We start from the raw sequence: 27,768 nt of genomic DNA, 5'->3' as shown, positions 1-27,768 counted from the left end.
CTTAACCATTATAGTTCAGCAGTGTTAAGAATATTCACATTATTAAGCAACCAATCTCTGGAATTTTTCTATCCTATACCCACTAAACAACTCCCCAGTTCCCTCCCCTGCTAGCCCCTGGCAAACACTCACTATTCTACTTTCAGCCTCTATGAACTTGACTGCTCCAGGTGCCTCATGTAAGTAGAATCATGTGCTACTAATCTTTTTCTGGCTGACTCATTTCACTCAATATAAAGTCCTCCAGGTTGTTCTGGCATGTGCCAGAATTTCTTTCCATTTTACTGACTGGCTAGTCACATAAACCGGGACCAATATGTTAGTACTTGAAATGTGCTCCTGAAAGGAATAACGTGTGCCTTAACTGACCTGGCCTAATGTTTGCACAATTCCACGCCACGGGGGCTAGGCCTGGCAATCTGCCCAGAACTGCGACAGCATTCTCCCCTCAGAGACCTACCCCTGATGCCGAAGGGATGCAGGACAGGAGGAATCCTTCCTCCAGGCATGGCACGTGTGCTTTGTCAAACACCATAACCAGATGCTCTATTTCTAAAACTAGGCAAATAGGTTTTTCCATTAGACTTAGCCCCCAAGGTCAGTTTTAGGAGCTGATTCAGGGAAGTATCACTATTCACATAAGATCACAGCAAGGATATTTCCTGGGCCTAGGAGGTTAAGAATACCGTTGCTGCAGGAGGAACAGATGTAGAAGGAGAGCCAAAGAGAGAGCTTCCACTATCGGCATCATCTTCAAAGAGGAGTGACACTCTCTGGGTCTTCTTTTGGCTATAAAATCAAACAAAAGGTCAAATTAAAGGCAAGTGTGATTTAAAAAATATACAATACTCCTTCTAGGCCATACCTCCAGGAACGCACCTACCACCACCACACCTAAGCCATCTGCTGACCCTACATAGTTGAAAGCAAACCAGAAACATTTTTGAAGTAGGTGCAATTGTCTCCAGCAAATCATCTGTCTACAAATCATTCATCCTTATGTGGAAGAGTTCAGGGGCCTCCTCATCTTGTCCCTTTGACTCACTGTAGGTGGACTAACTGTGAGCTTTGCAAGTATTTAAAAGGATGTTTGGGGATGCTGGGAGGAGAAGAGGTTTGGAGTAAAAATGCTATAAAGATTTGCATTATTCAATCTTATAAGGACTGTTAGCTTTCTAGATTCTCTAGAAATATATATAGAAACTAGGGATCTCTAGCATTTGTTTTCAATAAAGAATATAGTCAGGCGGGGGGACAGGACACCTGGCCAGCTGTCAGTAGAACATGTGACTCTTGATTCCAGAGTCATGAGTTCAAGCCTCATGTTGGGTGTGGAGCCTACTTAAAAACAAAAACAAACAAACAAGAGTGTGAAGTTAAAATATTAAAAAAGACAGAGAAAAAGAATATACTGGGCCATTTCAGCCACAGCTCTCCTCACCACCACCTTCTTCTAGCCTGTCTTCACCTGCCTTCTGGCCTGGATTCTGTCTTGGCCCCCACAGAGAAGGTAGCCAATAAACAGAACAATATCAGAACTTCTAAGGGACAGAAATAGGAAAGTGGAGAATCACAGGGAGGCTTAGCACTAGACATGGGGGACCCAGAACAGAAAGCCTTCTAACTACTCTAAGGTCAAGTTCCAGTTTCCACTGTGTGATAAGGAATCATCCAACTAGCACACTACAGAATTACCAAAGTAATGAAAACTTTGAATTCAATTTTAGCTAGCTAAAAATAATGCTAATATGTCATTTCAGCAAACTGTTCACCATATATATCTACTTAGATTAGAATATAATTAACATACACACTAATACATATCAGTACCATAATTTTTTATAAGTACAGTTATTAGCAAGACACTAGGAAACTTATTCAGTAGTTTAATACTGACTTCTGCCTATATCTTAAAAAAACAAAATGAACAAAAACAGATACGAAACTAAGGATCACGGACTAGGGAACACAACTAACCAAACAGTTGAGTGCACTTAGTTGGATATATACACTAAAGGTGGCTAAGTATTAAGACTATACCTTGAAAAAGTTATAAAAAAAAACAATTTATAATGACACAGTATGGTAATATGTAACATGCCTTTATGGATATACATCAATACAAATTTACACAAATTATAACCAAAACAGCTGACTATAGCTGATGAGTGATCACTATAGCAAATGCCTAAAGTATACCAGAAACTTCATTAAGCAACTATAGCAGGAGAATATCCCATGCATAATTTTCTAAACAAGTAATTTCTTTTTTTATTTTTGATGTTTATTTTTGAGAGAGACAGTGCAAGTGGGGAAGAGGCAGACAGAGAAGGAGAAACAGAATCTGAATCTGAAGTCAGACGCTTAACCAATTGAGCCACTCAGGTGCCGCTGAATAAGTAATTTCTAAAAAACCAAAATACAACCAAACACCAAACCAACCCACAAAAATATCTGATGACAGATTCTGAAGGTAAGCTACAGAAAACTAGTTAGCTCTATGGCCAGACCTCTAATAGGAAACAACAGCCTGTCATTAACATTGGCCCTCACTCCACATCCTTAGCAACTGCTGTTTAAGTTTGGGCCTCCCAGGTAGATCTGTCCTCAGAAGAAAACTATGCTGCTCAGTGAACTAGGATATTTCTCATTATAAATAACAGCTTAAGTATTTTGATTTATATTCTTTGACAAAGCAGGAAAGAGTATCCAATGGAAAAGAGACAGCCTCTTTAACAGGTGGTGCTAGAAGAACTGGACAGCAACATGCAGAAGAATGAAACTAGACCACATTCTTACACCATACACAAAAATAAACTCAAAATGGATGAAGGACCTGAATGTGAGACAGGAAACCATCAAAACCCTAGAGGACAAAGCAAGAAACAGCCTCAATCGTAGCAATTTCCTACTCGACACATCCTCAAAGGCAAGGGAATCAAGAGCAAAAATCAACTATTGGGACCTCATCAAGATAAAAAGCTTCTGCACTGCAAAGGAAACAATAAAAAAAACTAATAGGCAACCAACGGAATGGGAAAAGGTAGTGGCAAATGGCATATCAAATAAAGGGCTAGTATCCAAAATCTACAAGGAACTCACCAAACTCCACACCTGAAAAATGAATAATCCAGTGAAGAAATGGGCAGAAAACATGAATAGACACTTGTCCAAAAAGGACATCCAGATGGCCAGCAGGCACACGAAACAATGCTCAGTGTCACTCATCATCAGGGAAATACCACACTGAGATACCAACTCACACCAGTCAGAGTGGCTAAAATGAACAAATCAAGAGACTATAGATGCTGGTGAGAACATGAAGAAACAGGCACCCTCCTACACTGTTGGTGAGAATGTAAACTGGTGCAACCCCTCTGGAAAACAGTGTGGAGGTTCCTCAAAGAATTAACAATAGAACTCCTCTATGACCCAGTAATAGCACTGCTGGGGACCTGCCCAAGGAATACAGAAGGGCTGATGCATAGGGGCACATGTACCCCAATGTTCACAGCAGCATTTTCAACAATAGCCAAATCATGGAAACAGCCTAAATGTCCATCAACTGATGAATGGATAAAGAAGATGTGGTATATATATAAGATGGAATACTACATGACAATGAGAAAGAATGAAATCTGGCCCTTTGTAGCAAAATGGATGGAACTCGAGGGTGTCATGCTAAGCGAAATAAATCAGGCAGAGAAGGACAGATACCATATGTTTTCATTTATAGGTCTAACAGAAGAAACCTAACAGGGGACCATAAGAAGAGGAAAGGCAGGGAAAAGAGGGAGAGGGAGTGAGACAAATCATGAGAAACTCTTGAATACTAAAAAAAAAAAACAAAAAACTGAGGGCTGAAGAGAGAGGAGGGAAGGAGAAGAGGGGTGACGGTCATGGAGAGGGGCACTTGTGGAGAAGAGCACTGGGTATTATATGGAAACCAACTTGGTAATAAACTATTTAAAAGAAATTTTTAATGCAAAAAATAAATAAAAATAAATTTTAAAAAAGTATTTTGATTTATTGAATGGTACAGACATCAGAAAACATGAAGATAAGCACAGAGCCTATTGCCTAAACCAGGATGTTTCTGAGTGAATGGGAAATTATTATTAATAGCCACACTGGAATGGCAGGCACACACCGGGGCTCTCCAGGCAAGCCAGAACACTTTATGCCCAGCTAACGAGACAGTATTTCACAACTTTGTTAGAGTCACAAAGCTTCTTTCTGTTTTCAGAATGGTTTTGAGATCCAATGAACAAACCATAAAATCTATCCCTTTATAATATGCAATTCACTGGTTTTTAGTATAGTTACAGAGTTGTACAACCATGACCACATTCTAGGTTCACAATATTTCCATCAATCCAAAATGACCCCTCATGCCTGTCAACAGGCACTCTCAATTCTCCTTGCCCCTCAGCCCCAGGCAAATACTAATTTATTTTCTGTCTCTCTAGATTTATCTATTCTGGACATTATATACAAAGGGAACAGTGTACGTGGTCCTCTGTGACTGGCTGCTTTCGATTACCAAAATATTTAAGGTTCAACTATGTTGTAGCATGTATCAATACTTTATTCCTTCTTATTGCTGAGTAAGAGTCCATTGTATGGATAGAACACATTTTCTGTATCCTGTCATCAGGTGATGGGATGTTTGGTTTACTTCCACTTTCTGGCCTCCATGAATAATGCTACAATGAACAGTCATATACTTTTGTGTGGATATGTTTTCACTTCTCTTGAGCATCTATTCAAGATTGAAATTAAGTCCTATAGTAACCCCATATTTAACTTTTCAAGGAACTGCTGGACTGTTTCCCAAAGTGGCACCATTTTACATTTCCACCAGCATTGTGTGAGGGCTCCAATTCTTCCACTGTTGGACAAGTTCTCTCTTGTTTAGCAAGAGAATGGATGCAGAACTGAATACAAGAGAGGCTAATATCCAGGAGAAGATAAGAGCCCCAACAGGGGTTTTGTCTCTATTTATTGAGCTCACAAGATATTACCCATGCGGTGAATGTGAAGAAAACAAGATCCTACGCATGTGAACGTGGAGAAAACAATCAGACAGTAATCATTACCCTGTATGTGTACGAAGCAAAGAGTCTGGGGTGGGAAGCGGAGTTTGTGATCGAGGTACAATAGTATATTGAAGTCAGATGAAAAGGAATTTCCTACAGGCAATATAACAAGTTATTTGTGATCCCATTACAATATCTCACTAGCTAACCTCGGGCGCTTTTGCCCTGTGGTAGTAGTCTTCCGCTCTAAGCTTTTACCTAACCCATTTATGAAGTAGAACCTATTTCCCCACATTCCACATCCCCTCCTACACTTGCTATTGTCTGTAAAGCAATGTGTTACCAATACAGCCCATGCTCAGTCTACGAAATATCCTGCTGGCTTTAGTTCAAGTACTGATGTGGCTACCACCTAGAACAGCCAAGAGTTAGCAGCCACTGGTGTGACAAAGCACAGCTCTGCAGAGAACCATCCTCCTAACAGGATGTTTTTCAATGCTGAGCAGATTTCCATTCAAATGAGAAACTTAAGTAACCCAGACCAAACTTTACGTTCTATAGGACATCTCAGAAAAAAAACAAAAACAAAAGACAACAAACTGTACTTAAATCCCTAACAGACTAAGAAAAATATTTAGGGTTTAAAAAAATAATTCGAAGAAATTAGGTCAATCTACTAAGAAAAACATTTCCCATTGGGGGAAAACACCTTACAAGTGAAAATCAAACATATTCTCCTTTGTATAACTACTAGGTAAAAGTAACTGACATCTTACTATCAAATATCTTTACTTATTACCACAGACACTGGTTAAATAATTTCTTACAATGACTATCTCACCTGTCCTTAGCAACAGCAAACAGATCATCTTCATCATTGTCCTCAAAGAGGCTGGTCTTTTTCACAGCCTTAGCCGCCTGCTCCTGAGTAGTACCAGAGTCCCTTAGTTCCCCTTTAGATCTGTTGTCAGAAGCTGAGTTCATCTGTGAATCAGTAATATTCCACTGGTCCTTAAAATGGAAAATATATATTAAAACCCAGTGATAGATAATTCAGACTAAGGAACCTGGAAGTAAAATAAAATTTACATTCATTACATTGTATTTATACTAAATATTTAATTAAGTGCATCACTCTTAAAAAGAGCTGAAATTTTCCTTTGAACTAATCTAGACAGCTGGGTTCTTTGACCTTACAAAGCTTCTTCTGCCTTCCTCCTACACCGCTATACTGTTTCTTCCCTCTATGATCCCTTTCTGGGTTAGGACAAGGGAAGTTGTCTACCTTAGGAGATTCAAAATTATTGGGGCGCCTGGGTGGCTCAGTTGGTTAAGCCTCCAACTTCAGCTCAGGTCAGATCTCACGTTCGTGGGTTCGAGCCCCGCATCAGGCTCTGTGCTGACAGCTAGCTCAGAGCCTGGAGCCTGTTTCAGATTCTGTGTCTCCCTCTCGCTCTGACCCTCCCCCTCTCATGCTCTGTCTTTTCTGTATCAAAAATAAATAAAACACTAAAAAATATTCAAAATTATTTATAAAGAAATTAAAGAATGTCAAAAAAAATCACGAGCACTTACAGGAAAATTATATATTTCAATTAAAAAATCGTGAAGCAGGCTGGAAAAAAAATGTTTGAAAAGTTCACGCAATATACATATAAGCAAGACACAATGAAAACTGCTGGTGACCCCTTCCATCAACAAAAGCTGACCTTTAGAAGGCATTTAGGGGAACCCCACCTGACTATGCTCTCACCTCTTGGAACTCCTGAACACTTCCTTAAGTGGTCCTTTGGTCTCTATAGAGTCTAGAGTGTCTCCAATCAAAGTGGGGTCCATGGCCAGCAGCATGTGCTATACAGAATTCTGGTTTGATCCCAGACTTCCTGAATCAGAACCTGCATTCATTAACAGGATGCCCAGGTGACTTCTTCACATGTTACAGTCTAAGAAGTGCTCCTCTCGTGCAGTGAGGCTCAAGAGTGACTACACACTGGAATTCCCAGGAAAACTTTAGAAAATTCCAATGACAGGGCAGTTGCCAAACCACTCAATTCAGAATCTCCAGCAGTGGAATTCAGTAAGAGTACTCTTTCAAGTTCTCCAGCTGATTCCAATGGGTAGCCACGGTTGAGAATCACTGTTCTAGAACACTGGTTAGCTTTACTCAGCCAAGTACTGTTGCTCCCATCTTTAGCTAATATGGCTGACCCTTGAACAAGATGGGTTTGAATTGCACATGGATTCTTTTCAATAAATATATGTACAGTACCATTAATGTATTTTTCCCTCCTTATGATTTTCTTAACATTGTATTTTCTCTAGCTTACTTTATTGTAGATATAGAGTGTATAATACATATAACCTGCAAAATACGTGTTAAGCAACGTTTACATTATTGGTAAGGATTCTGGTCCACAGAACTACTATTTATTAGTAGTTAAGTTTCTGGAGAGACCAAAGTTTTATGTCAATTTTCAACTGTGCGGTAGGTCAGCACCCATAAATTCCCACATTGTTCAAAAGTCAATTGTATTTTCATTTTCCCTAAACCACAATAATACTGTGGCAGGAAAAATTCCACTGATGGTTGGCCATTACTATAGGGAGAACAATGACCAACAATGCTAGGAAGAAAAAATGAAAAATCCATGCTAAACTCTGTTTGACTAGAAAAAGCAATTATGTTGTGTCATTTTAAAAAATCCAAAAAGATATATAAATAAATAAATTACTTCCAATAAAAAACATTAATATATTTACAATTTCTCCATCCACATATGCCCTCATAATTTTCCTACAATGGTAAAACAAAAAAGAGCAGTTATTATAATGCAGGAAGATTTTTAGTATTTTCAAATTTATTTTTGTGATAGACAAAAAAAGATAACGCACATACCAGCAGGGAAGGGACAGAGAGAGCGGGGGACAGAGGATCTGAAGCAGGCTCTGTGTTGACCAGAGAAAACCCAATGGGGGCTCAAACCTATGAACCATGAGATCACGACCTGAGCTAAAGTTGGATGCTTAACTGACTGAGCCAGCCAGGCACCCCAGGAAGTTTTATGCTCAGGGCTTTTTTTTTCTTTTTAAAGTTTTAAAAATGTTTTACTTATTTTTGAGAGAGAAAGCATGAGTGGCGGAGGGTCAGAGAGGGAGAGGGAAACAGAGGATCCAAAGCAGGTTCTGTGCTGATAGCAGCAAGCTCAATGCAGGGCTCGAACTCACCAACCACGAGATCATGACCTGAACAAAGTCAGACACGCAACCAAATGAGCCACCCAGGTATCCCAAACGCTCAAGGTTTTTAAAGTCTCTTTCTGTACTGCTAAATTAGCAGCTAAGCCATATTCACTACTGGCATTGCTAATTTATATCTGGATAGCAAATGAAAATATTAAGACACATAAAAAAAGAGTTAAACTTGCATAAAATATTCCATTTGGAGCGATAGTTCTGATCAATGAAACATAAGGATCATTTAACAATGTAAAATAAGGCCTACAGGTGCCTGGGTGGCTCAGTCAGTTAAGCATACAACTCTTGATTTTGGCTCAGGTCATGATCTCACGGTTCATGAGATCTAGTGCCATGTTGGGCTCTGTGCTGAGAGCATGAAGGCTGTTTGGGATTCTCTCTCTCAAAAACAAACATTTTTGGGGCGCCTGGGTGGCTCAGTCGGTTAAGCCTCCGACTTCGGCTCAGGTCAGATCTCACGTTCATGGGTTTGAGCCCCGCGTTAGGCTCTGTGCTGACAGCTAGCTCAGAACCTGGAGCCTGCTTCCGGTTCTGTGTCTCCTTCTCTCTCTGCCCCTCCCCCTCTCATGCTCTGTCTCTCTCTGTATCAAAAATAAAAAAAAAAAACATTAAAAAAAAAAGAATTTAAAAAATAAACATTTTTTTAAATAAAATAAAATAAGGCCTAACTCATTTGAATTAGTATATGTTATAATTTGAGGGACATACTTAGTTTATTCTCAACTGTCCTGAAAACATTAATCTTTAAGTTAATATCATATACTAAATACCCTTCTTCCAGAAAAAGAAGAGACAGTTTTGTGAACAAAGTCTTTGGTGACTAAACTTCACTGAATATAAAACACATAGAAAAAGAACATGTTTAGGATACCTGTAACTTTTTTTTTTTTTAATATTTATTTATTTTTGAGAGAAAGCGCGAGCGAGCGCAAGTGGGGGAGGAGCGGGAGGTGGGGGTGGAGAGACACAGAATCCGAAGCAGACTCCAGGCTCTGGGCTGTCAGCACAGAGGCCAATGCGGGGCTCAAGCCCATGAACCATGATACCATGACCTGAGCTGAAGTTGGACGCTTAACCCACTGAAGCAGCCAGGCACCCCAGGAGAGCTATAACTCTTAAGTCCCATCAAACCACCGCCTGCTCTTCTCCAGGAGAAACTTTCAACCCACCTCCTCATCACTGCTGAACAGTAAGGCTGATGCTTTCTTTCTGGAGGGCTCAGATGGCTTTGCTTTCTCTTGGCTCTGAGTTAGAAGAGATGATGTCTGCTTCTTAGCAGCTGTGGCCCCAAAAAGATTATCCTAGAAAAATAAATGACAGAAAAGCACAACAACTTCATACACATAAAACAAAGAATTTAAATCTTTCATGTCAGACTGTTAAAGAGTAAATCTAGTCAGGAACAGAATATGTATAACACCTTGGAGAGAAAAAAAATCACAAAATGCCAGTAAATTCCACTTCTCTCTTATGTATAACCCTCAAACAACAGGCTACAATCTTCTCTCACCATATTCTCCATTCACAGATGGGAAACAGACCATATGGAACTCAAAGGCCAAACACTTGGGAAGGAAGAGGGAGAGGGTAACTTGAGGATAAAAATCACAGAACCAGGAGGAAATCCAGCCCCACTCAGGCCCCCTGTGGGTGGGGCCTGTGTGTTCATTAGGGAGAACAGTCCAAACCATGTGGCAGCCAACAACTTGGCCTTTCTATGAATTAGAAACCAGAGCAACGGATGAATAACAACAGAGAAAAACAGGGAGTTCTCTCCACTCTTTCATACCTACCAAAGTCACACACCTGGGACAGAGAGCAAAGGCATGACTTGCGTTTCTGGTTAATTTTCAAGAGACAACACAAACTTAAGAAATAGTTTACTAAATATCATCACTGGCCTACTAAAGACCGGATTCTCATAGGTTTAATGGTATCTGCCATCTGTGCAGTCAGGCATTCTCCAAGTATCTATTAAGGTTTTTTCATTAAGGTAATAGAAACAAAATCCTTAGAGGGCCTGAACCAAGTTAGACAGAAGAATACTCTTTTAACAATATACTATAGCAGGTGAATAGTCCTGAAATGTAAATATTCAATAAAGGGAGACTTTAAGCAGAGTATGGAAGGGTAAGGAAAGGCCACGAGAAAAATGAACTGGCATCCAATGGAGATACTGACGACAAGAGCTAACATTTCCGATGTGCCAGATGCAGTGTCAAGAGCTTTACATTAGTTGTTTCGGCGGCCACAATAACCCTATATACTATTAAGCCGTATAAGATTCAGGAGGCTTAAGTTACTTGCCCAAGGTCCTAATTTGCAAGTGAATGCAGGAGTCTGGTGCCAAAGCCCATGAGCTTGGCCACTGCACAGTACTCCTAAGAGAGAAGATTTGGTTTGTCTTCCTTCTTATTTCTTTCCCCCACTTTGCTCTCTCATGCAGGGTAGGAAAGAAAAGCAAGGTTGAGGACATGGCCATCTTCTCTTATTTCTGCTTTATCCCAGACATTGTTGTGGATCACTGGGTATAACAAAGATTCATCCTCTAAAACATATTTCTTAAAGGTAGATTTTTTTTAATGAAATCTATAAAGCCTTCCATTAGAGCTGGGCTGAGAATCTAATGTCCTGCCCATTGTATAGCTAAGAGGACTCAAGGAAGGAGTCACTGAGACAATCAGTACATATTTTTGTTAGTGAGCCTCTCTATCACCTTGTTCTAGTGTATGAGCCTCTGACTAGAAAGCTACATCAGCAATGGTTTTCTACTCCTCAAAACCGTATTTCTCTTGCACTGAGTAACAATGTTTACCTCCTCATCTTCATCATCAAAAAGCGAGACGGACGTGGGGAGCTTGCTAGGCAGGAGAGACGCCTCTTTCGACTTACTCACATTTTGTGAGGAAAACAAATCCTGTTGGATCAAGATTAAAGTTCCTGATTAATAAGACAGACCACAAGTTTTTAAATTATCAGTTAAACATAAAACACTGAAGACTATGACATAATGGCTGTGTGATTCTAGGTCTCTTTGTGCAGGGAAAGTGGCTGAGTGCACGCATCAGTTACTCCTAGCGGAGTGCAGCATAGAGCCCACGTGTGAGAAAGAGGAGGCCACCATAGAACTCCAGATGGCCTCACTGGAGGTTTCTATACTCCCACATGAACAACATTTTCTAATCAATCTCTTATTGTGCTAAAAAAATAGCAAAGACTTCCTTTGTTCGTCCAAAGAATCAGCATGATGAAATAGATTCAATACTGGAAGTAGAGACTAGATTCCCAAATTACTGAATGTAGGACTTTGTTTCATTTACTAACACTCTCTTCTTCTCTTGGAAGAGTATGATACTGTTTCTTTCAAATAAATACGAATTCAAATTATATTCTAAAATATTTGGTATTCTACTCGAACTACAGTTAAAAGATGCTGCAAAAGATCTAGTAGATTCTGAAGAAACTTCCAAAATGCAATACCGTCAGCCTTTGATGCAAACCAAGCTACATGAACTAGAAACATAAAAAGGGACACCTATTCCCTTAGGACAGGAACGTCAATACACAAGAGCCAGACAACTAAGTAGCACAAGAACAGTTTCTAAGACCTTTCTGGATAATTTCTTTTTATTATGGAACCCCCATCTACTCTCAAACATAGACCTAAAGAATTTGTTAACTGAGAAGAGCTCTTCTTGGCCCAGCAGAATCGCCTGGACCCCATGGAGTCCCACAGGCTGGCTGAGCTGAAGAGGCCACCCAGCGGGAGCTAAGGCTCCCACGTCTCTCCTGCATTTCACACGCTGGCAAGATTGCACTTCAGGAAAGACTGCACTGCACTGTTTGACTTTCTCTTGCCTAAGCACTCTGACAGAACCCAATAAAAACGATTTTTGACCGTGTACATGAGACAACGCCTTTGGTGGTGGTTGTGAAACCTGCCTGCAAATCCTTTTACACTCTGCCTTCAATAAGTGGAGTCTGCATCCCGGCCCTTAAACCTTGGTGGGCCTCTGTGAATGCCTCAACAATGTTGCCGTCCAACACTAGGTTACAAAAAGCAGTACAGCCTCTGCACAGCTCTCTGGGGAATCTCACTTTGAAGCCCTGCGCTACCACCTAAGAACCCACCTTCCCTGAAGCTGCCATGCCAGGAGACCACATAGAGCTAGAGAGGGGTGCCTCGGGAGCCCCAGCTGTCTGAGTCTTTCTCACTCAGGTACCAGATGTAGGAGTGGAGTCGAAAGCGCCTAGTTGAACCCAGTCCACTTCTAGAACCTAAGAGATCATACAACTTACTGGTGTTGTAAGCTACTAAGTTTTGGAGTGATTTCTCTCATAGTAATAAGGAACTGGAATACCTTTTAAGACACTGAAATTGCTCACATTTGGTTTCTTCATGTAGTCGAGAAGTATTTGATGGCTTATCAAGTGTATGAGGAAGAAACAAAACATCCTGCCCTCATCACTACTTCTGGCTTGTTCTCAGTTATCTGAGACAATGCACAAGCACACATGAAGTGTCACACAGCAGCACGTACCGTGCGGAACAGAAGAGAGGGCAAGGAGTGCAGGGTGGTGCGTGCTAGCCCGCTTGCAATCATGCAAAGGGCCATCGGGGGAGGCCTCAAAAAAGAACTGTAGAAAGTAAGAAAGCAAGGCATCTAATTTCTGGAACGAGCACTCCCAGAGGCAGGGGGCCGTGTGGTCATGCTTGATGACGAGGCTGGGAGCGTGGGATGAGACCAGGGTGCAAGGCCCCACCCTGCCGTGCCCACAGGTCAGGAGTTTGGCTTAACTGGAGTCTGGTTAAGTCCTATCTTCTGTACACCTGCCGTCTATGGAATATAAGCCTCACAGGTTTTATTTACATCACTGGCAATCACTCCACTTCCAAAGATTTTTTCGTCCATCCTGGCTGTTAGTGCAAAGTAACCATAAGAGCTTAAATCAGAGTTTACAATTTCTTGAAATTACACATAAATTTCTGCCATATCTACATATTTTTCTGTGAAGGGGATTTACTACATTCTCAGACAGGTTTCGGATCCCCTAAAGGCCTAGCCTAAAATTCATTCTCAAAGAACCTAGGCCTGTGAGAGTCAGATAAAGCAGTGACCCTTCTGAGAGCTGATGCTGTTCCAGTGGAAAAACACTTCAGTGCGGGAGCATGTGAGGACCCAGGCTGCCTGCAAGCACTGCCCGCCCACACATTGTCACTGGTCACAAGATAAGAGGCTATCCCAGAATACATAACACTATGGAACTAAGCCCACTATTCAGTGACTCTACTGAAAAAGAAAATGGTATGTCGATTCCTTTTCTGGTACAATCACCTCACTGCACTGGGGATCAATAAATAAAGAGCCTTCAATATGAGCCTCCTAAACAAGAGTGTTTTCTCCCCAGGAAATGGACTGGATTCAACCCCATGAGTGAAAAGCATCACTCTATAAACACCATGAGTTCTCAAGACATGAATTTCAAAGAAAGCACTACAGTCCTTAGTAAAATGTGTTCTACCTCTACTGACAAAATCCTCATTCAGAAACAGTTTGTGGGTGACTGGGTGGCTGTCAGTTAAGTATCCAACTTTTGCTCAGGTCATGATCTCACAGTCCATGAGTTCGAGCCCCACACTGGGCTCTGTGCTGACAGCTCAGAGCCTGGAGCCTGCTTCAGATTCTGTGTCTCCCTTTCTCTCTCTCTGCCCCTCCCCTGCTTGTGCTCTAAATCTCTGTCTCTCAAAAATAGTAAGTAAATGTTAAAAAAAAATAAAAAGAAAGGAAAAGAGAAATAGTTTCTAATGTCATATATATACAAGGACTAATTCTCAGAACTAAAAAAGAAAATTCCTTACCTCAGAGTCCTCTTCATCTGAAAACAAACCTTTCTGAGTCTTTGTTTCTGACAAGGGCTTGGGACTTTTGTTGGAAGGCAGGGTAACCTTTGATAGAAAAAACAAAAACCAAAACCAAACAATGAGAGTTCACAAACAAGAGAACTGGAAACAAGGGTTTACTCACACATTCATGTAGAAAACACTCTGAGTGTCTGCTAGGGTAAAGCACTAGGCCATGTGCCAGGGGAATAACGATGCTGTGGCCCTGAAACACGTATCAAATTTGTACAAAGAATTAGTGCAAAAGAAGTTTCACGGAAAGAATTTAAAAACTGGTATAAGTTAGGAAAGAAGAAAGAAATAGTTCCCTGATAAATCTGTCAGGACCAAGCCTGGATGTAGGAGATAGTACAGGCAAGGACACTCCAGACAGAGGGAACAGTGTGAGAAGAGAAAAACAAGTTGAGGCAGAGGGTACATGTGTTGGATCAGGGTAGAACAGACTGCCTACCTCAAATGGGGTATGTGCAGGTGGAGCCAACACAGAAAGGTAGGCTAGCCTAGGAGCCTGCTGGATTCTGAATGCTGGTACCTAGGTGGTCAGCAGTGGAAGGGTCAGGGTTTCACAATGAAGACATATAGGATGTGCTTTAGAAAGAGGGTAGATCAGGGCACCTGGCTCAATCAGTCAGAAGACCATGAGGCTCTTGATCTTAGGGTGGTGAGTGTGAGCCCCACTGTGGAATTAGAGATTACTTAAAAATAAGTAAATGAGTCAACTTCAAAAAAGGAAGGAGAGACGGGAAGGAAGTAAGGAAGGGAAGATAGATGTAGGATACTAAATAAAGGAACAGCCGCCAGAAGAGCTTAAAAGCTGATGGGGATGCATTCTGTTGGCCAAATACAGGTTCATTTCAACATAAAAATAAAAACCTAAAGAAACAAACAAAATGATGCTAATAGTTTATAATAGGCTGAATAGAACCCATGATCCTATAGGGATGACTAAAAAGGCAGGAAAGGAGAAAGCTCTTGTGTTCTGTCTGAAGAATGTCAGCTAATGTAGAAGAAAGGAGAGAACTGGAAAGACATTCTTTTGCACCCCTTAACATGATAACTAGTTTAGGAAAAGATCATCAATGGAGGTAAAAACCAACGAACAGAGCCAAATCCAACAAGTGCTCAATCTAGGTGGTAGGCATTTGGGTGTTCGCGGTATTCTTCTTTCACCTTTGCTGGATATTGCAAGATCTTAAGACACCATATACTTGAAAGGAAACACCACTTTCCCCTGGGCTCCAGGTGAATTAATGAGACACCCCAAGACAACACTTAACAAGACTTGACCACATTAAGTCTTCCTTCCCACTCACCTTTTTTTCTGCCCTTGCTTTCTTTTCATCTGTCTGGTTCACAGTGGCTTCTGGCAAAGCAGGTGCTTTATCTTTGAACAGATCTCCTTCCTCATCATCAAAGATACTGGCAGTGGGTTTGACTTTGTCTTTAGAAAAGATACCACAGCACAAAATTATACGAAGGTTAAAAATCCCACCACTAGGGGCGCATGGGTGGTTCAGTTGGTTGAGCGTCCGCCTTCAGCTCAGGTCATGATCTCACAGTTTGTGAGTTCGAGCTCCGCATCGGGCTCTGTGCTGACAGCTAGCTCAGAGCCTGGAGCCTGCTCCAGATTCTGTATCTCCCTCTCTCTCTGACCCTCCCCTGCTCACGCTGTCTCTGTCTCTCAAAAATAAATAAAAAACATTTTAAAAAATCCCACCACTAAATTCATAGATTAAAAAGTCTTCCCTCCCGAGAAATAAACAGAATATTTTTTGATTAGTTATGAAGCCATTTTAAGTGGACTACATTGGATTTTTCAAAGAACACAAAAGCAGCTCAAATGAAACACAGGACCAACTGTTCAACCACCTGGCTCACATACTCATCCAAGCAGTAGCATCCAAAGCTTATAGTAGCTTGGACTGGCATAAAAGATAGAGACCTAAAGAAAGAATGATTAGGGAAGCAATCACCCTAAAATAAATAAATAAATAAAAATCAATGTAAAAAGGGGGAAAGTGCTTGGGTGGTTCAGTTGGTTAGGCATCCAACTCTTGATTTTGGTTCAAATCATGATCTCACAGTCATGAGATGGAGCCCCATGTTGGGCTCTGCACCTGCCTAGGATTTTGTCTCTCTCTCTGTCTCTTCCCCTCCCTCCCTTTCTTTCTCTCTCTGTCTCTCCTTCTGTCCCTCCTCCAAAATAATAATAACAACAATAATTAAACAACAACAATAACAAAAGAAGCAACCACCTAGGAATCTGTGAAGTGAGGGTTGGCTCCTCGTAAAAAATCAAACTACAGGGGTGTCTGATTGGCTTAGTCAGTAGAGCTCAGGGTTATGAGTCCAAGCCCGGTGTTGGGTGTAGAGATTACTTAAAAATAAAATCTTTAAAAAGTAATAATAAATTAATAGGTAAAACTAAAAGTCAATCTACAGAAGTATATAAAAGCAAATACTACTTGAAATCTCTGTCAACCCAAACAAGACGACCAATAGGGACACACACATCTAATTCTCCAGAGGATATACTAGCATACTCCGTTGTTAATGATTCACAGGTAAGGTTATAAAAGACAACAGAATTCTAATAATAAGCTTTATGATTTATGTTTTTCATTTAATCTACCTAGGGAATCTTCCCATGTTAACATACACAGACTTCATTCTTCTTTTCTTTTTTAATGTTTATTTATTTTTGAGAAATAGAGCATGAGCAGGAAAGGGGCAGAGAGAGAGAGGGAGACACAGAATCCGAAGCAGGCTCTAGGCTCTGAGCTGTCAGCACAGAACAAGGGGCTCGAAATCACAAACCATGAGATCATGACCTGATCATGACCTGAAGTCGATGCTTAACCGATTGAGCCACCAGGAGCCCCTAGACTTCATTCTTTTTAACACTTCACCAAATTCTGCTGAACAAGAGAACCATAATGTACCCCAGAGATGAGCACCGGGACAGTTTCCAACCTCTCACTACCACGAGCCCTGCTGTGCTGATCAAGTTGTGTGTCACTGAAATGAGGGCACCGGTTTGTGAATGTCCCAGGGGAGCGCAGGTGTCAATTTACTTGTGATTCTTAATCAGCTCGCAGTGATAACCCACGAGGTGACAGCCCTCCCAGGCCAAGAGAGGCACCACCAGCATTAATCACTGTCATTCAGTTGGCCTAGATCTCAGTGTTTTATGGGTCCATTTGCACTCTTTCTGTAATAACTAGGTGATTATTTCCCTCAGGTTTCTGCTTCTAACCTTACTTCTCACAGCCATCCACAGAAAAGGAGCTAAAGCCAGAAAGTATGCTTCTCACTGAATCCTGGTCTTTATAAGACAGCATCCTCATGTTGCTGGAAACTGTGTGCACCTAGTAGTTTATCCTTCTTTTCTGGAAAAACACCAAGTATGACCCATAGACTAGCACAGACCAGCCCGTTAGAAATGTACAATCACAGGCCCCAGCCCATACTCACTGTACCTGAATGTGCATTCTGACCAGTGTCCCAGAACAGTCACCTGCCCACAAATGAACAAATAATTCAGAAGAGGGACTTCATGAAAAGACAGGCTTAAATTTGAGGGGAGAAGAAAGGAGAGTGCCAAAGTGGCCAAGGGGCTGAAAACCCTGCCATCTAAGAAAGAGCAAGGATATGTGGGCTCTCTGGCCAGAGAGGCTGGGAACTGAACAGCTAACATGCGGCATTCTATCGTATAATTTAGGAAGTGCTGCCAGAAGAAAGCATGATTAAAACTTTGCAATTCCAAAGGTCACAACTAGAAACCTTCAGCAGGTATTACAGGGGAACGGATTCCACCTCTCCATGAGGCAGATAATCCTAGCAATTTCCAAAGAAAAAAAGATCAGTTGATAAAACAGATCTCTAAGGTACCACGAATCCTGTAGCAGAGATGAAGCTCTTGAGGCGGGACCCTGGCACGGCAGGACACAGATAACTTGACAAGCTTTGTGTCCTTTTCCGGTCAACCTTTTTTCCCTGGCTGAATTCCCAGAAAAAGAGGCTGGGACAGGTACCTGTTCTGGAAGGTTTGCTGGAGGATGCCGCAAAGAAGTCGTCATCATCATCATCGTCATCGTCGAAGAGGCCAGCAGGGGCTGGAGGGTACGAGCTTTTCCCTGGAGCAGGCTGCTCGGACTTCTGGGGCTCCTTCAGTGACGGAACAGAGGCGGCACCGAACACATCAGTGTCTCCTGTGGGTGGAGGGACAGGGCAGCCACAGCTGTGAGCCAGTGTGGGTGGGTGACCTGGCTTTACAGAATGAAAAAGGACCACCCACCAAGAACATTTAGTTTCAGTTCATCCACAAGATACATTAAGAGGACCTAATCATCCCCATCTTTTACTGCTACAGAACACCCCACAATGCAAATCACCTGGTCACTGAAACACAAAGAAGTCTAAGGCCACTGACTTCTAAGAGAACATGACCTAACACCAGTAAATGAGCTCTTCCCACAGGCTGTTCATTGCCCTCCAAAGCTCCTCCTCCTCTCTAGCCAGTACTTAGATGATAGTTTTAAAAACGACAAAACAGTACTTATTTGCTCTTTAAAAAAACAACTCTAAATTATGGTACCTAAAAATACAGAAACAGCTCCTGCTGGGATTTTCTTTCCAGGCTTGGAGGATGAAGACACTAAAATGAGAAAGAAAAGAATAACCATTTCAGAAAAGATGACTTTTCTTGTTAAATCAACCTAAAATATGTACAACACAATACACAGCTAAGTGCAGAGCTTTAAATTTTTCCCAAAGAAGCCATATTAAAACTCCTTAGCTTTAGCTTAGTCTTCTCTCTACCAGCATTACATTTTTCTTGGCGTTAATACATTCCAAGCTGTGATTCCCTTGGACAATCACTCAACAAACAAGAGCAGTGGGGTTAGTTGGGGAAGCCAGGCAAGGGATGGAGGACAACAGGGAAGGCAGAGGCCAAGCAAGCCAGGTTCCTTAACAGTTTCAACTCCATCGAACGTGGAAAACAAACAAGTAGAAAGAACAGCAAAAAATGTGAGACATGAACAAAAACATGAAGATAGTAACAGTAAGAGAGAAACTAGTACCCACTGATGCCGAGAAGTGGAGGGCAGGAACAGCAGGACATCAAGCCAGCCAGGGTCACGGCCAGTCCAGAATCTGATGACTAATGCCCCGAGGAGGCTGCTCACTTCAAATAACTAAGACCCAGTTCCTAAGAACTACTACATACATAATGGGACAAAACTTGTTTTTTGTCCCTTTTCATGTGTGCTCCACAAAGAATTCTGACGGACACCAGACTATGAAATTAATGACCTCCAACTTGTATACTGAATCTTAGAAGTGCTTCTTTAAACTAAACATGGCTAGAGGCACCTGGGTGGCTCAGCCAGTTAAGCATCTAACTCTCGGTTTTGGCTCAGGTCATGACCTCGCAATTTTGCGAGGTTGAGCCCCATGTCGGGCCCTGCACTGGCAGTGTGGAGCCTACTTGGGATGCTCTCTCTCCTCCTCCTCCTCACTCTGCCCCTCCCCTGCTCACACTCTGTCTCTCAAAAGAAATAAACAAACAAATTTAAAAGATTACTGAATTAAACATGACTAAATTAAAATATCCTCAACACTGCTGACGAGTACTTTCCTGTTTTGGTTTTTTATGAATTCTTCCCTAAGAAAGAGAGAAAACCATGATGTGGGTTTATAGATGGTACTTTTGACTTTTCCAAGACATGAATTAGTGAAAATTAGCTGCTTTTAACTAGACCAAGGCAGGCCAAACAGCTTCTGGCCTAACAAAGCAGCAAGGCCTGGGAACAACTTCAGGGGTGCCATCTCCTAACGAGAAGTCAACGGTTCTGGAAATCTGTTCCCGAACAAGAAGAGTCAGGCTAAATCCAAGCTCACCTGCATTAACAGATGTTCGAGCTTCCTGATCCTGAGGGGCTTCCGTGAAGAGGTCACTCTGCTTGTAACAAAACATAAAAAAGCAGTGAAAAATCTAGTTGTGTTTGTGGATTTCTAAAGAAAATTACCTTGTAAAGTTTAAAGATACATATTTGCTGTCTTGCAAGAAATTCAATTCCAAAGTAAAAATTACGGCAAAATCAAGCCCTTAAATAGTTCAGGCCTACCCAGGAATTAAATACATAAAAGACAATAGATAAGGTAAGAAACAACCACTTGATCAAGTAAATTATTCACTATTAACACTCTCACATCTCTCTCCACCTAACAAAGGGCATTAGGGTACAGTATTTTCTTACTTTGTGATTCTTGGATTAAAATCTCCCAAAATATGAAAGTAGAAGCAACTTGCAATTTAGAAGCCATTTTTCACCCTACTAATTGTAGACCCATGACACAACCATGGTGACCTTCACTGATGACCACTCACCTCCTCATCCTCATCATCAAAAAGGCCCTTCCCTCCACTGAACAGGCCGCCCCGAGAGCCAAATGGGGAGAAATCTTCATCGGTCAGCTTGGGGGGTGCAAATAAGTTGTCCTCTTCATCTAACAAGCAGAAAGGAATGTTTAGCGGGGACCAGTAAAGATGGGTTTGGAACTCAGATTCCCACAGTTGGCCTCTACAACCTGTCTGAGCCCAGCATGGAGTGTATCTAACCACATGTAGCAAGGAGTACTTGAGTGCCAACAGTCTGAGGAATTTCAAATAAAACTTATTAAGCTGTCCAGTGAAACCCTTAAAGGCTCTCTGGGTTCCCACCCTCAGGTCTGTAAATGTCTGAAGCAACATGAACTCCATAGGTGATCCCTTTCATCTACATTGGTTTCTTTGGAAGCAAGTACATGGTTCCATTACCTTCAGGACCTCTCCCACCAAGAATCTGGGAGAAGCAAGGGCAGACTGAACAAAGATCTATAGATTGACAGTCACAAGCAGGAATATAATGAATGCCATTGTTAAATATGAAAGGGTCTGATATGTTCTTTCTCAAAAACAAACGTTAGAGCTCCCTAGTTTCTACATTTCCAGAGAGTCCTAGATAATGATCACTATAAAACCTATTAATTCAAATCTTTACAGGATTTTTACTCCACACTCAACTCTCCTCCCAGCATCCCCAAAGCACACTTTGAAATGCTATGGAAAGAATAGAGACAGACCCCATTTGTAAGCATTCAAAATGGTATTCTACAAATTATGAAAGTATGATTCCTGAATCAAGAGCCTCCTAAAATAACAAAATTGAGGGGAAAGGCCTACCATCTGAGGGAGTTCTCCTGTCCTTCTTCTCCTTCAGTGTCTTCTGAGATTTGCCTTCTCCTGTGGACAAGACATGAAGAATATTTCAGTTCTAACCACACTTAGCCTACTAAAGCCTTAGTAGTTATATACTGATGTTCTACACTCTGTCTGTCATCCTCATGTCCCCTAAGAGTTAGACTGTGTCTCTGCTCCACCAGAGTCCATGCACTTCAGTCAGCACCTAACCAAGGCAGGCACTCAAGGTGAAAGAATTATTCTGATGGCTTTCCATCCTGTTAAATCACTATTTTATATAGTACATTTCTATTTAGTCAAAATACAGGAGTATATATTCAGCAAGAGATTCTGAATTTGGGGCCTATGATTCTCGCGGTATATGTATTAGTTCCCTGAAACTGCAAATAAAATGTTATACAGAGGTGTACATATGCATTTTTCTTGGGGGGCGGGGTCCACAATGTTTAATTATCAAAGAGTCTATAAACAAAAAAAAAGGGCAAGCCTCTCATGCGTTAGTGATATCAAACCGAGAAATACGCTCTCAGGGAAGCCCAGCAGAGGGTCCTACACTCGCCCACCAGGCTAACGCATCTCAGGCACGTACTCTGCTCTTCCACCTGGCTTGTAACGTCCCCTTTGATCCGAGCCGCCAGCTCATCAGCAAATGACGTAGGTCTTTTCTTCTACAGATAGGAAAGAACAAAATATCACCTTATTTTGGTAATAAACTAGTACAGTTTACCTTTGAGATCTAACAAAATTATGTAGACAAAGTAAAAGGGATTGAGTGGGTTAAAAATTTAACTAAATGATTTTAAACATATACACCCTCTACAGACCACTTGAGAAACAGGACTCCCTCCTTAGGGAGATGCTCCTTATTCCTTTTTTTTTTTTTTAATACTTTATCACTAGAAGAGTGAGACAGAAAATCACAAGGAACTAAAGCTGGAAAAAAGGTAGGAGTATTACGGTCTTAAAACTCTGGAATCGAATAGATGTTTGAATGATCTGACTTATAAAATTGTAACAACTGGAAGAGAAAGTGGTACTCATAGGGCAAATAGTGATACTCAACCGTTATTTTCAAGTGTGCATGGAATTACAAATATGATGAAAAAAGAGACAGTTACCAATATAAATAACAATGAAAGTAATGAGTCCTTGGTGCCATTTCTAAAACCTTCCCAAGAGAGTAACTATGGCCTTTCTTACAGGTCTAGTATTTTCTTCAATGTCCTCAATATCTTCCTCCTCCTTCTCAGAGTCAGCAAAAATGTCACAGCCATCATCATCCTCTTCTTCATCACTCATGTGTGCAGTGTGCTAGGAGAATAAACCATGAGATTAGAACTATGAGATAAGGTCATCAAGCTGAAAAAATAGAGGAGGAAGATTCATGTGAAACAGTTCAGTTTGAGCCTTTTTAGTGGCTGTTTCCCAATTTTGTTTTTCACTTCTTTGTTTTCTAAGAAAAATGAAGATAAAATATAAAGCAAATTTAAAAAAAATGCAAGATGGTAATTAACTTAAAAACATGAAATTATTGGGGAGCCTGGGTGGCTCAGTCGGTTAAGCATTTGACTTCGGCTCAAAATAAACATTTAAAAAAACTTTTTTTAAAAAAACATGAAATTCTTGAAGGAAAATTAGGTATAAAAATGAATAAGCCCTTAGTTCCCCATTCTAAAGTAATTTTTTATTTTTAATTCCAATATAATTAACATATGGTGTTATATTAGTTTCAGGCATACAATACAGTAATTCTATACATTACTCAGTGCAATCCCCTTCACCTATTTCACCCATCCCCCAACCAGCTCTCCTCAAAAGTAATTTTAGCATATATTTGGCATATATGCTATGCTTTGGTTAAAATTTAAAATTTCAAAGTAAAATCACTTCAGTTCATGAGCCTTACCCGGTTTTGATCATTGTCGCTATGATTGGCAAAATCTTCATCTGACTCCTTTAGGGGGGAAAAAAAGCTTTGTTGTTAATACAGAATTTACTCACAAGCACAGAAATGATCTCAGGTCTAAGTCTCCAGGGCACATCTCAGTCTCTTTGCACTGATTACTGGTCCCCTGGAGCACGAGGGTGCATGTAAGGTGGAGAGGAGGCTGTATCATCAAGAGTTGTCTGGCTAACATGGAATTCTTGTGGTTAATTTAAACATCTCTAATACTTAGCTCACATCTATAGGGGTTATCACTGTTAACCTCTGAACTTAAAGTAAGAGTAGCATGTTTAATTAATTAAATATCAAAAGTCCGTTTGTGTGATTTTACATTTTGGACTCCACTCTCTATATTCCACATAAGATAAATACTTCATCAGGTCCAAGAGGGGACTACCAGTGTTTGCTACCAGTAATTAGGTGAAGAGTTGCATCAACAGCTAAAAGCAAAGGATTCAGCTAATGACTATCAGTTACAGCCAGATTATTTAAGAAGAGCTTTTGTCCCACTGAGGTGTTTTATTTAGGGGGCCAGTGGCAGGAGGGCAGGGGAAGGGGACTGTGAAAATATGGGAGAAGGAGAAGAGAGGATCATGCATATAATATTGTCTCCTTTTAGGAATGAACACTCAAGAACTGCTCTTCAAACATTAGTAACAAATATTCTGTTTAGCCAACAACCCCAGATACCATAGCAGTCAAGGTGCGCAGACTTCAAGGCCCTAGAGCAGGCATCAGGTCATGCTCTTTGCCTATGAAGACGCTAGGATCAGCAACAAAGTGAAAATATAATTGGATGCTTTAAGCACTCAACTGCTCTAGGTTTTATAGTTAAAAAAAAAAAAGTTTAAAATACGGGCTTTTTCCCTAGAATTACTCAAAAGATAGAACGAGACAGATTCTATCAAAATATCTAAGCTGCCCCTCCTCAAAATATATTGGTAGGAGGGGGCCTTGGTAGGGAGGAGGGAGGAAAGTGAACAGGAAAAGGGATTAAAGCAGTTTTCCTTGCTTTTGTACTCGAGACAAAAAGGAAACTCAATCCTGGGTGGGGGAAGCACAGAATATGGTTTTACTATCACTGTTAAAAAATTCATGAAAAGAGGGGCGCCTGGGTGGCTCAGTCGGTTAAGTGTCCAGCTTCGGCTCAGGTCATGATCTCATGGTTTGTGGGTTCAAGCCCTGTGTTGGGCTCTGTGCTGACGGCTAGCTCAGAGCCTAGAGCGTGCTTCGGATTTTGTGTCTCCCTCTCTCTGACCCTCCCCTGCTCATGCTGTCTCTGTCTCTCAAAAAAAAAAAAGCATTAAAAGTTTTTTTTTTAATTTGTGAAAAGAGATTGTTAATTCACAAATATCTTATTTCTTTAGCTTGCTAAACGCACCCTAAGGTTCCAGCCCACCATGACCTGGAGACACCACGCAGCCCTTACCTCTTCTTCGTTCTCTTCACTGTCTGCAATACTGCCACGGTCGCTGCCTACTGACCCCTCTGGTTAGGAGAAAGATAAAGGATTATCGCCAATGTTCATAATAAAATGTCCTTAGTTTCTTCTTAAAATCATAAACCACCATTAGCATCACAGAGATTTTGATAAAAGAATCTACACAGATTAACTGGAATTAACAGTATCTTCACTATAGTGAGGGTGAAAACATCTAGAGTCTTAAAGGATCTCCTCACAAGATACTTATTAATTATAAAAAAAAAAGTTAATTACCAAAAGAAAAAACTAGCCTGTACTCTTCAAAGATGTCAAAGCTTTTATCCAAGGGATACAGATGTGCTCTTTCGAAAGGGCACATGCACCCCAATGTTTATAGCAGCACTATCAACAATAGCCAGAGTATGGAAAGAACCCAAATGTCCATCAACAGGTAAATGGATAAAGATGACGTGGGGGGTGTGTGTGTGTGTGTGTGTGTGTGTGTGTGTGTGTGTGTATACACACACACACACACACACACACACACACACACACACACACATATAATGGAGTATTATTTGGCAGTCAAAAAAGAATAAAATTTTGCCATTTGCAACTACATGGATGGAACTAGAAGATATTACACTAAGCAAAATTAGTCAGAGAAAGACAAATATCATATGACTTCACTCATATGAGGAATTTAAGATAAAAAACAGATGACTATAAGGAAACAAAAATAATATAAAAACAAGGAGGGGAACAAAACATAAGAGACTCTTAAATATAGAGAACTGAGGGTTGCTGGAGGGGTTGTGGGGGGCAGGGAGGAATGAGCTAAATAGGTAAGGAATCTACTCCTAAAATCATTGTTGCACTATATTCTAACTAACTTGGATGTAAATTTAAACATTGTTTTTAATTCTGAAAGAAATAATGTCAAAGCTGTAAAAAGCAAAGAAAGGCTGAGAAATTACATCAGACTAAAAGAAGTCCAGAGATTTGACAACTAAGTGCAGTGAGTGATCCTGGACTGGAGCCTGGACCAGAGGAAAAACGAGCCTATAAAGGACATAATTGGGACAACGGGCAAAATTTGCAAATGACTGAGGATTAGCTAACAGTATTCTGTCCGGTAAAATTTTCCTGACTTTGACAACATGCTATGGCTATCTATGAGACTATCCTCAGTCTTAGGAACTGTTGTCTGTACAGAAATATTTTAGAGTAACAGGGCATGATGTCTGCATGCTCTCTCTCAAGTAGATTCAGAAAAAAATATCATGCATATAGAGAGAGAAAGAGCAAACAAATGTGATGGAATGCTAACAACCGGTAAACCCAGGTAAAGGGTACAGAGGAGTTCTTTGTACTATTCTACAACATTCAGGTAAAGTTTGAAATTATTTTAAAATAAAAAGGTAAGACATAAATGTTAAAAGTAACAAAAATATTTGATGCAAAAGAATACCTTCACTAGACAGCTCTCCGAGACCTACATCTTCCTGCTCCATGAATAGCTTTGACCCAATTAAATAAGGTAAAGGACGATCAATGTAAAGATCCTGTAAATAATGAAAAGTAACAGTCATTAAATATTCAGGCTGAAAAATAAGTTGTCCATTTGACATCTTGTTCCATGTGACTACCCCCAAACAAGTTACATAATGAGAGTGGAGAATAAGAAACACAGCAGAATTCAAAGTAAAAAAAAAAAAAAAAAAAGAAAAGAAAAAAAGTCACTGATTTTCTTTACAAGTCAAATACTAGGTGAAAATAGCAAAGTAAAGCTAAGTCACACAGAATCTCCTTCTCTCAAGTACCTACTTACATTAAAAATGGCAGAGGCACAAAAAAGTTTACCAGGAGCAACGGAAAAAGGGTCACAACTTCATAGTAACATATTTAAAAGGAGAATCAAGCAAAGAAACTGAAAGTTCTGGCCAGCTTTGATGCATCCTAATCCTGCCTTCCTCCCCTAAAAAGCAGCACTGGTGAGCAAAAATCAACCAACCAATCACTCTTGAGAATCATCAATAATAGTCCTAAATCTGGAAAGAAGCACACTGAGGAAATAACCCAAATGCTTTTACGGGGCTGTGGAGGGCAGGTGGGTATGCCCAGGTTTGGGGGTGGGAGCAGGTGTGGACCAACAGGGGACTCCTTCACAGCGCATCAGAGTGAAGAGAAGGCTGGAACAGCACAGAAAGCATGGGCTAGATGAGAAACAGAATAGCAACTATGCAAGTACCTACAGTCAACATAATGAACTAAAGGCATACATCCAAAAGACTGATTAGAACCTGTCTGGGAGAAAAAAAATGCCCCAAAGAAGAGAATAATAATATCTCCCAGCACTGAATAATTTAGAAAAGTGAAGTTGGTAAAATAAGACCAGATTATAAAACAATAGAAAGAAATGAAAGAGACAACACAGAACAGAATATCTGTTGGACAGCCCTCCATTCCAGTGACTTCCAGGTCCCACCTAAGACGCCTATATTAAAAACTAAAGTTCGAGAAACCACTAGCCCGGGACAACCTTCCCTACAGGAATGGCTGACTTGTCCTTTGTAAGGTAGGACATTTGGCCGTCATCTCTCTTCTCTATTGAAAAGACCCTGCGAGTGCAGGAGAAAACAATTCTGACATTTAACACAAGAGAGAATTTGGGAAGGTTAATGTAAAGGTAAAGAAACAACAGTAACCAATGCAGTGCAAACAAAACCGAGTGCCAGGGGGCTAACTGCTGACCCGGGAGGCGTTCCCAAGTCCTCCAGAAGAGAAAGTGGTGTACAACCTGGCACTAGCAAGCATGACGCAGGCAACACACCGGCCGCAGTCCACTGCTGACTGCTAAATCCCTACAGGAAAAGGCGAGCCGGCAAGTGTACCGGTGCAAGAGAACCGTCCAACACGGGACGACACTGCAAGCCCAGACTGGAAGAGAAGTGTGTG

The 27,768-nt window shown here is 40.9% G+C and overlaps 1 protein-coding gene across 10 annotated transcripts in view; it reads right to left on the bottom strand.

Annotated features, from left to right (window-relative positions):
• The window catches only part of LOC115285638 (WASH complex subunit 2-like), a 57,662-nt gene that overhangs the window by 18,966 nt on the left and 10,928 nt on the right, over positions 1–27,768 (bottom strand). For 7 of the 10 annotated variants that reach the window (XM_029932131.1, XM_029932134.1, XM_029932140.1 and 4 more), the window contains 16 exons: positions 26,282–26,375; positions 24,817–24,875; positions 23,349–23,396; positions 22,643–22,753; positions 22,032–22,110; positions 21,425–21,484; positions 20,591–20,709; positions 20,101–20,161; positions 18,794–18,853; positions 18,231–18,407; positions 15,510–15,637; positions 14,155–14,241; positions 11,110–11,211; positions 9,464–9,595; positions 5,881–6,050; positions 687–789 (listed from right to left, as the gene is read on the bottom strand). In XM_029932131.1, coding sequence (XP_029787991.1) covers positions 687–789; positions 5,881–6,050; positions 9,464–9,595; positions 11,110–11,211; positions 14,155–14,241; positions 15,510–15,637; positions 18,231–18,407; positions 18,794–18,853; positions 20,101–20,161; positions 20,591–20,709; positions 21,425–21,484; positions 22,032–22,110; positions 22,643–22,753; positions 23,349–23,396; positions 24,817–24,875; positions 26,282–26,375 — 1,590 coding nt within the window. The remainder of the gene's footprint in view (positions 1–686; positions 790–5,880; positions 6,051–9,463; positions 9,596–11,109; positions 11,212–14,154; positions 14,242–15,509; positions 15,638–18,230; positions 18,408–18,793; positions 18,854–20,100; positions 20,162–20,590; positions 20,710–21,424; positions 21,485–22,031; positions 22,111–22,642; positions 22,754–23,348; positions 23,397–24,816; positions 24,876–26,281; positions 26,376–27,768) is intronic. The other 3 variants (XM_029932135.1, XM_029932132.1, XM_029932137.1) reach the window with 2 other exon arrangements.

The sequence above is a fragment of the Suricata suricatta genome, chromosome 2, assembly GCF_006229205.1.
Source record: "Suricata suricatta isolate VVHF042 chromosome 2, meerkat_22Aug2017_6uvM2_HiC, whole genome shotgun sequence".
Taxonomy (NCBI): domain Eukaryota; kingdom Metazoa; phylum Chordata; class Mammalia; order Carnivora; family Herpestidae; genus Suricata; species Suricata suricatta.
This window is presented reverse-complemented; position numbering and strand designations above follow the sequence as displayed.